The sequence below is a fragment of the Merops nubicus genome, unplaced genomic scaffold, assembly GCF_000691845.1.
Source record: "Merops nubicus isolate BGI_N331 unplaced genomic scaffold, ASM69184v1 scaffold5330, whole genome shotgun sequence".
In the NCBI taxonomy this organism is placed as follows: Eukaryota; Metazoa; Chordata; class Aves; order Coraciiformes; family Meropidae; genus Merops; species Merops nubicus.
Genome location: NW_008584702.1, coordinates 63 through 9,885, shown reverse-complemented (window position 1 = coordinate 9,885; position 9,823 = coordinate 63). Strand labels below are relative to the sequence as shown.

At 50.9% G+C, this 9,823-nt stretch overlaps 2 protein-coding genes across 2 annotated transcripts; both read left to right on the top strand.

Moving 5' to 3' along the window:
- Positions 1 to 162: 162 nt before the first annotated feature.
- LOC103777412 (cornulin-like) lies at positions 163 to 1,428 on the top strand. The gene is made up of 2 exons (XM_008944968.1): positions 163 to 300; positions 556 to 1,428. The coding sequence occupies exons 1-2, from the start codon at positions 163 to 165 to the stop codon at positions 1,426 to 1,428; spliced, it is 1,011 nt and encodes a 336-aa protein (XP_008943216.1).
- Positions 1,429 to 7,721: 6,293 nt separating this feature from the next.
- LOC103777401 (trichohyalin-like) lies at positions 7,722 to 9,451 on the top strand (the record flags this gene model as incomplete). Its single annotated transcript, XM_008944956.1, has 2 exons — positions 7,722 to 7,859; positions 8,303 to 9,451. Coding segments are annotated over exons 1-2 (1,287 nt in total), but the record flags the coding sequence as incomplete, so codon positions are not given.
- Between the last annotated feature and the right edge of the window lie 372 nt (positions 9,452 to 9,823).

The following is a 9,823-nucleotide window of genomic DNA, read 5'->3' as shown; positions in this document are numbered from 1 at the left end:
TCTTTCTTTTTCATCTGTGCCTTTCTCTGGCTCTTTTTTCTCTCTCTGCCTGCCCAGCTGTGTTGTTTAAGAGTAACTTAACTGAAAAACATCCAGATAAACAAACAAAAAAGCCTCTTTTTGGTCTGTTTGTCTCACAGGCTGCCTCAGTCCCGCAGGGAGATGGCCCAGCTCCAGGAGAACATCAATGGCATCGTTGCTGCCTTCTACATGTGCACCAGAGGCGACGGCAACTGCAGCCCCCTGAGCAGGGAGGAGCTGAGGCAGCTCATCGAGCAGGAGTTTGGGGACGTGATGGAGGTGAGGATCTGCCTTGGGGTGGGATTGGGCTGGTGGTGGGTGAAGGACACCGTGTACAAGACACTTGACTGCCTTCAAAGCCCAGGGTCTGCAAAGAAGAGGAGAGGTTGTTCTTCCTCCCAGTGCCAGCAGCTTGTAGAGCTCGGGGGTGTGAGGATGTGGGGTTGGATTTCTGCCCTGAGACTGCTCGAATGCCCCTAGAGAGATGGCACAAATGGCTCATGAGCTTTGACAACACCGTTTGTCTCTTTACAGAACCCCCAGGACCCCAAATCTGTCAAGAAGGTGCTGTGCTTCCTGGATGACAACAGCAACTGCAGGGTCGACTTCAGCGAGCTGCTCAGCCTGGTCTTCCAGGTGGCCAAGGCTTGTTACAAGCCACTCCAGCAGCACCAGGAGCTGGAAGAGGGTCAAGAGCTGAGAGCACAAGAGAAGGCAGATGGGGACCTGCTGCTGGGGCTGCATGAAGGGGAGAAGGTCTCTCACAACCAGCATGCCCCTGAGCAGGGTGTGAACAATCAGGTCCAGGACACAGAGACACAGGACACAGACAACCATCAAACCCAGGAGGGTGAAACACCAGCCCAGGACCAGGACAATCGTCAGGATGAGGGAACTGAGGCACCAGAAGGGGATCCAGAAAGAGCTGAGATCCTGGACACTGCAAGCCCAGAGCAATACAGAAATAAGGCTGAAGAGATTGAGACATCAGAACAGGACCCAAAAACCCACCAGGCTGAAGAAACTGAGGCACCAGGACAGGGTTCAGACTACCCCCAGAGCCCAGAGATGGAGTCAGTAGAGCAGGACCTGACTTGTGCCTCTGAGACAGAAGGAAGAGACCCAAACAAGACCCAGGTCTGTGAGGCCCCTTGGCAAGACCCAAACCCTGATGAGACCCAGAACCTGCTGCCCCCACAGCAGGGTGTGAGCCCTCGTTGGGATCCCGAGCCCTGGGGAATGCAGCAAGACCAAACTTTCCACCAGCTCCCTGGATCCAAGGAGCAGGAGCTTAGCAGGGCACAGGCTCCATCTTGTCCAGCACAGCAACAAGACGCTCGTCAGCAAATCCAGCCTGCTCTAGAGCAACAGCTCCAGCAGTCTCTGTATCAGTGGCCACCACAATGAAGGCTGAAAGGAGGCCCCAAGTGAGGGTTACCCTCTGAAGAGGTGCCTCTTGTCCAGTCCCACTCTGGGTTTTTGCATGTCTATTTGTCTTATCTTGCCCAATTCCTTCTTCACCCTGTGCTCCACACCCCTGTTTTGTCCTCAGCTCTGCATGCCTAGAGACCTCTCTGTTAGGCCACCTCTGCCTCTGTAAGTGAAGCAATAAAACTGAAGAAAAAAATGCCAAAACCAGTGTCCTGCTGTGTTGCTGCAAGCGTGTGCCTTCAGCCTGGCTCTGAGCCACCAGCCAGGCTGATGTGAGGTGGTGCAGAAGACCTGAGCACCCATCCCTTGCAGGACGTAGGGCCAAGACTGCTCCAGGGTGCAGCTGGAGGGAGGGCTGCAGGTGTGTCTTCGGGGTGGGTAGTCTCAAAGAGCTGCTGTTCAGCTGCCTTTGCAACTTAGCCAAGGTCATGGATTGCTCCCTGCAGGCAGGGATGTGACACCCCTGTCAGAGGTGTCTTCAGAGCAGGTAGAAGTCTGGGTTGACACAACAGCACGGCCGACCCGAGCAGGTTCCTCTCAGCATCCGTCTGCTCCAGGCGTTTCTCATGTCTGCTGTGAGAAGAATAAACAGCTGCTTAACACCAAAGGGGAGGGATTTGTCCTATTTAACCTCACTTATTAATAATCTCAGAAGCAAGGAGAATGTGGAGCACGCTACGAAGATCAAAAATCCCTATTAGCTACGGAAGTCTCCGAAGGAAGGAATGGAGAATACATTAAACACATGAAAAAAAAATGATTATTTGGGTACATCCAGTCCCAGCAACAACTGGGAGGGCAGAGCTAAAAAGCTGACATGCAAACCACGCAGAATTGGAGCCGACCTCAAACTTGGAGTCAGTTCAGGCAGTTTGGGGTACCAGGTCCCCGGGCACTCATCCAGACATGCCCAGAGGAATGTGGATAACTCTGAGGGCACGAGGAGGCTGGTGAAGTCAGAGGGGTTTATTAGGGGGTTCAGACGTGCTGGACCACCAAGCTGGCCCAGCATCCCGCAGGGAGGGTGATGCTCAGCCTGTTTTTCATCATGCTATCTTTCATTGGTGACCTATCAACCCCATCAGCACAGGATGAATGCACCCACAGCTCCTGCTCTGTGGCCGGTGACAAGCAGCCCGCAGAGACCTCACTGGAAAATACAACGTCACCCCCCTGGGACACCCCAGAATTTCACAATTTGCTAAGTGCTGAATCAGAAAAACCAGCATTTCAAAACTCTCCTCAGAATGTACATAAAATCCTAGCATGGTTTGGGTGGGAAGGGACCTTCAAAGCTCAGCTCGTCCAACCCTCCTTGCAGGGAACAGGGACATCTGCAACTAGAGCAGGTTGCTCAGAGCTCTGGCCAACCTATGCCACAAAAATGATGTGGTTTCAAAGTCAAAAAATGTATTAGGCACAAAGTACACGAGGCTGTTCTGCTACTGATAAAAATTATATTAGCAAAAAGAAGTTCTCAACTGCCTCATGACATCTGTGGACACTCAATGAGAGAGCCAAGACTTAAATTTCATCCCCTATCTGTCAAAACCTCGTTGCACCCAAGACATTCCTCAAGATGTTTCATTTGCCAGAGAAGTCCATTTTTCTAGTAAAATAAACCTCAGCTGGAGGTTTGTCCATTAGCTCTCTGCCTCTAGGGTCTAAATTCACCAGACCAAACCATCCCCCCATAGTCGCTTTGTCCATCAGCTGCCACCTTTTGCAGCATCAATAAAAACCCAACCTCCTCGCTCAAGCCCTGTGAGGGACACATTAATTACATTCTCTATTCTCAAAAATACTACTTTTGCCACCAGGAACGTCATATTTGATGTTAAGAAGGGTTTTTTTTGGTTCATTTTAAGGAGAACGTGAGAATCACCCAGTGACACAAATCCTTGTCTAAGAGTCCTGATAACCTGAGTGGTGTTGGAAGAGAAAAGGTCTTTTTTAGACCACACAAGGAGCCAAATTCCTCTAAGATTAACTGCAACAGAAGTTGGGTCACCCTATGTAAAGAGTAACGGAGATGGGCACAGAACTGGGGAAGAAGCAGGAGGATGGAACCCACCCTCTTGGGTAACAGCTTTTAGAATTTCACCCAAATCCCACCTGACGAAAACATCTTTGGAGGAGATGAAGCCCTTGGAGAAAAGGGGGTTTGAGGGCTGCCAAGAACGTGCTTTGAAACTCATCGTTCTGTCGTGGGGAGGGCAGCAAAGCACGGGAAAGCTGGCGAGCTCATGGCCAAAATGTGATGGTGCCTCGTCCTGCTCGATGGCCAAGCTCTGCTCTGGCTGCTCCCGACCATCCTGCGCTGCCCCAGCGCCTGCCGAGGGGATTACTGCCTGGTACAGGACACCAAGCTGCACTGTAATACTCTAATTTTAATAATAACTCCAATCTACCATAAAATTACAGTTTCCCAAGGGTATTATTATCCCACAGGTGGGGTATAATTTGCACAAGTATAATTTAATCTTGAAAAAAAGCCCAAAAATGAAGCATGGTTAGTAACAATCCTTCGTACGCACTTGTATGAGTATCCCCAAGGTGTTACCAGCACTAATTAATTAGGCTCCTACACCCAGTATGATCCTGCCCTTACAGATGGGCCAGATGAGCCACTCACCCAAGGCTGCGTGACAAGTTCATGCTCTGAAGGCTCTCTGCAATGTCTCCGTCACGCTTGTCAAGGCAGCATCCTACCTCCAAACCCAAAAGCAGGGGCCCAGGTGGCACGGCCGGTGTCTTCCTTATTTGCTCTGTGTGCCAGGAGAGTTGGGGGTTAATAAAGGAATCGGTTGGTCTCTAATTAATTTACTGTTAAAAGATGAAAAAAAAAAAAAAAGAAGATTGTAGAGGTAATTACAGCAAAAGCTGCCCTGGGCAACCAGATGAAGATTCAACATGAATCGACCTCTCAGCAGAGAGGTTTCTGCTTTCATTTTTAATTAAAGATCAAGCAGAGTTGAAATGAAAGTCATTCGTGGAAGACAGTTAATACAAAAAAAATGCTTGATCGTGATTTTTCTCAATGAAAAGTTATCGCTTATTGAACAGACATTTTTTTGGGCAAAAGTTCATCTCGCCAACTTCACCATTTAAAAACGTTCTTTGCGGTCGGGTGTTTTTTTCGCCTCAACAAAAAGCCAGAGAATTTAACAAAAAGGCTTCTTAAGTAGTCACTGAAAATAAAACACTCTGCAAGGACACCACAGAGGCCAAGATCTGGAGGATTCAGGGATCTCATCATTTGCATAGTGCTTGTGTCTTCTTCTGTCCTTCTACGAGCAAGAGCCAGACCCAAACCCCATCGACTTCAGGCCCAAGGTGCTGGAGGAACTCCACAAAAAAAAAAAACAAAGAAAAATCATCTCTGGCATTGCAGTACCAAAATCACGGGGCATCCAATCTCAACTGGTCCTGGTCTGCTCATAGTGAGCTCTGCCACCACCAGAACTTCTGTCCCCGTCCCCAGGATTTCATTCTGGTCCTATTTTTATGTGCGTGTTTTATAGAGATATAAATTCATACTCTTGCAAATATAAAAAGGCACCCTCCTATTAATACACACGTACACTTCGTAGCTGCTCCAGACTTTTTAAAATCTGAAATACAATCAGCCAGCAAAGTAACTTTACAGTCTGGATTAGGTGGAACCAGCCTGAATTGCCACATGGCAACAGCTATTTCTGGGTTAAAATGATAGGGAAGGGGATGATAAGTTAAATAACCCGTTTGAGGACGTGAAGGTGCAGCTGGGTTTGGCCAAGGATGAATCAGGACAACGTCCACAAAAGGGTGTCTCCTTTTGGCAGCTCTGTCAAGGACCCTATAAAAGGACTCGGGTCCCATCGCTCCGCACGGCTTCACAGGAACCCCACTCGATCCCGTTGGTGGTTTGGGTAAGTCGCTCCCGACACGCGCGTTTTCCAGGCACGGAGGTGGGATTTCTGCAGGATTCCTGTTGGGTGGCAGCGTCGTTCCCGCCGTGGGGTTTTGTGAGAGCCTTTGGTGTTTATATCCAGGGCAGCGTTGGTTTGTGTTGTTTGTGTGTTGAGTCTCTGGGTGTAGAGGCAGCTTTTCGCCAAGGGAAAGAAGGAGATGGGGGTTGGGTCTGTCTTTGGCCTGGAGTCAGCTCCTGGAGTCACCTTCCAATCAGAACAGATTGGAGAAACGTTCCGTTTTGGGCTGAAATACCCAAGCCCAGGAGCTGGTGAGCAGAGGTCCACGCGTGTCCGTGCGTACGCACACGTTACCAAGATCCCAGATCTCAGATCTCAGCCCTGATACCACGTGTGGGGATCCTGCGAGGAGGAAGGAAGGAAAGAAGGTGGCTTTTGAGGTTTCCAGATGCAAAGCTCCAACAGGAGCACGGCTTTCTGCCAAGCAGATCTCAGTAATACCAAATAAGCAGCTCTGACCTAGGTGATCTGAATTCCTCCAGCCAAAATCTATTTGCCTCATGAGACCCACTTGGAGCTGTTCAGTGCTGAGGCCGCCAGCGTAAAAAAGAAACGGACCTGCTCAAGCAGGTCCAGAGGAGGCCATGGAAACCATCAGGGAGCTGGAACCCCTCTGCTGTGAGGCCAGGCTGAGAGTTGGGGTTGTGCAGCCTGGAGAAGGCTCCAGGGAGACCTTCTGGTGGTCTGCCAGTACTTAAAGGGGGCCTACAGGAAAGATGGGGAGAGTCTCTTCATCAGGAGAGTCGTGACAAGAGGTAATGTGCTTCAAAGTGAGGGGGAATGGCTTCAGACTGGAAGAGGGGAGATAGAGGTTGAGACATTAGGAAGAAATTCTTCACTGTGAGGGTGGTGAGACCCTGGCACAGGTTGCCCAGCGAATCTGTGGATTCCCCATCACTGGATGTGTTCAAGACCAGGCTGGATGGGGCTTTGAGCAACCTGCTCTAGCAGGAGGTGTCCCGGCCCATGGCAGGGAGGTTAGAACTAGATGATCTGTAAGGTTCCTTGCAACACAAACCATTCTGTGATTCCATGATTCTATGAACTGATGCTGTAAGGAAAGTTTTGTCCATTGTTTTGTGTTTCTGCTGGCCATGGAAGTATCAGCCACAGGCCCTGTTTTAACCCCCTGTGAGCACTCTACCTGTCTGACCCATCTGGATCTTGTCTGACATCCTCTAACTGCCTCACAGAAGCTGGTGCATCTCAGTGCCAGGCAGAGGTAGCAGCATGCATCCTGGGAACATAAGTATAGCCCCATGGGGACGGGTTCTTGGGGCATCTCCTGAGTCACCACCCCTTGTTCTCTCTCTGTGATCCATAAACGCAGGCATCCTGCCATCCCATACACAACGTCATCCATATACACCAGTAGAAGAGTTGGTGGACACTCCCCTTCCCACTAAAACCCCCAAGCATTTGAATTTCTTCCCAGTGCTCTGGTGAAACTGGGCTCTCCATGGTGCAGGAGCAGACACAGCACACGGCACCCAAAGTCCCATTAACATTTGCAGCCCGACCCCGGTGACCCTCTGTAATGGTTCGAAACCTGCTGCCCCTGGTGGGTGGAGATCTGAAACCCTAAACCAGGTACAAGCCTGAATGAAAGGGGCGTACACCTGTCCTATTCCCACTCCCCTTTTTCCTGTCTTCAGGACTTCCTGCCAAGGTCTATAAAAGGGGTGAGAAAGGCACGCCTCTTCCTCTTCTTCCTCTTGCTCTCTTGCTCAGGCTCTTGCTCCTTTGACCTTGTACCTGGGCACACGCTGCTCTGCTGCTCCCTGTGCTACACGTGGCCGTGGCCATCTTGGAGACCTGGGCCTGATCTACAGACTCTTCCCTGCCTCCATCCACGTCCAAGGATTGTGCATCCAGCCTCAATCCACCTCAATCCAGCGAGATCCAGCACCGGGGAGCCTCAGCATAGCATTTGGGTTTTGTATATTTGGAAGTTTAATCTTCCTTGCCTTGTTGTTCCTACAACCCCCCTTTCCTGTTAAACCCCTACCCTTCTTCCTTTCTGTACCCTGTTACACCCTTTCCCTTCTTCCTTTCTGTTCCCTGCTAAATATATATTTCATTTTGTTAATTTTCAATTTGGTGCAAGGTTTTCATTCCCCCTGCCTTCCTTATTTACCTCTCTACCTGGGAAACTGAGGGATAAGGGAGGTGGGACACAATTCTGCCTTCTAACCGGGACAGAACACCCTCCATCCTCTTTTCACGCTCAGAAGCGACCAAACCTTCCATCCTTAGGTCTGCACCTTTTCTTGCAGGCTTGCTTGAATCTGCAGGAAGATGTCTCCCTTCTTGGACAGCATCTCCACCATCATCAGCGTCTTCCACAAGCAGGTGAAAGAAGATGGAGACTGCTCCAGCCTCACTCGAAGGAAGATGAAGGAGTTCATCGAGAGGGAGTTTGCAGATGCCATAGCTGTGAGTGCTGCTGCCAAGGGGAGGGCCTGGGGCCACCACTGCAAAATCTCCTTCTGGAGAAGGGATGATTCCTGGGAAAGCAAGACTGGGATGGTTTCACCAAGTTGAGTTGGCAGTTGGGTTCCTTTGCTTCGACAGCTCTTCCAGCTCCTTTTGCCATGAGCAAATGGGCAAAAGCTGGAGAATGAACCATGGGGTTTTCCTTCAAAGGTAGGAAGGGAACGCAGCCAGCAGAGGGATCCAACATATCCCAAAGAGAAGCTGCAGCCAGGGAACAACCAGGACAAGAGAGAACAGAGACATGGAGCTGTTGCTGAGTTATAAAAGTGAGGGTGTGAGGGATGGGGAGGAGTAAAGATTGCGATTGTCCCTGTCTGCATTTCCCTGACAAAGGAGCAGGAAAGCTAAAATCCCTTTCTTGTTTCCCTGTGTTTTCCCTGCAGAAGCCACACGACCCTCAGACGATTGACAAGATTCTGCACTTTCTGGAGTGGGATGGTGATGGAGAAATAGATTTCAATGAGTTCCTGCTTCTGGCCTTCAGAGTGGCCAAGGCCTGCTACTGGTATCTGCCGAAGGAACCGTACCTTCTGCAAAGAACAAAGCTGACAACCAGCAGCAAGTCACTCCGAGAGCCTGAAGTTAAGACCAGAGGAAGCCGTCAGCAACTCCAGGAGGAGGAACAACAAACCTGTGAGAGGAACCATCATCCCCAGTGTGAACCCGACCTGCAACGAGACGCCAGGGTCCGAGAGCTTGAACGTCTCGAGGGAACGAGGAACCAGCAACGTCACACGCAGAGCAGAAAGGACGCCACCCGAAGCAGCGAGCCGGGGGAACCCATCCCTCAGGAATACGGAGAACGAAGCCAAGAGCTGGGCGACCAACGGGCCAGCCAGAGAAGACGTCAACCACCGGAGCCAGGCAGAAGAGATGGACAAGGCCAGGAGCCCAGGCTGCGGGAAGAGCAGAGGCAACATCAAGAACAACTGGCAGACGTGAGGAGTCGCAGCCAGACCTGTGAAGCTCAACCACTGCCAAACCGGTGGAGTGGCCGTCGACCACGTGAACCAGCCCATGATCAAAGAACCCAGCAACCACAAGAAGCAGATAGAGGAAGTTACGATCAGCCACGCAGACCTGAACTACTCAGAGAAGAGAGAAGCCGCCGCCACCGACATGAGTTGGAACAAAAAGCACTTGAAGAGAGCAGCCACCAGCCACGAGAACCTGAATGCCTGGATGCCAGACGCCCACATCAGTCACACCTCCAGGAACCGCTAGAAATTGACCTCAGGTACGATGAGACCTGGGAGCTAGAGACAGAGATTGGTGAAGAAGGGAAGAGCAGGAAACGTGACATTGAAAACCTAGAGAGAGAAATAGATGAGGATCAGCAGTGGGATGAAACAGATGATGTGAGAAGGAGAGAGCCCATGCAGGAGAGGAGGATCAATCGCCAGCGTGAGCTGGACCTGCAGGTCTCTGAGCGACGCAGCCGCCAGACACGAGAGAGAGAAGAGAGAGGGGCCACCACTGACCACAGAGAGACACGTGACACTGAAGTTGACAGAAGGAGACAACGGGAGTCAGTGAGGTACACTCGCACCAGAAGAAGCTGAGGTGCAGGTCCGCCGTGTGTCCCGGGAAGTGGAGCCACGGGAGGACATCGACAGAAGGGTTTGTTCCCGTGAGTGTGAAGAACCACAGGACGAGAGAATTTGCAGAAGACAGAGGGAAGATCCTGTGCAGGAGAGGAGGATCGATCGCCAACGTGAGCTGGACATAGAGGTCTCTGAGCAACGCAGACGCCAATTTCAGTAGAGGGAAGAGAGAGTGGTCGCCACTGACCAGAGAGTGACACGTGACACTGACGGTGACAGAAGGAGACAACGGGAGTCAGTGAGGTATGAAAGGACTCGGGAAGATGAAATAGCAGCAGCAGAAGCTGAGGTGAAGATCCA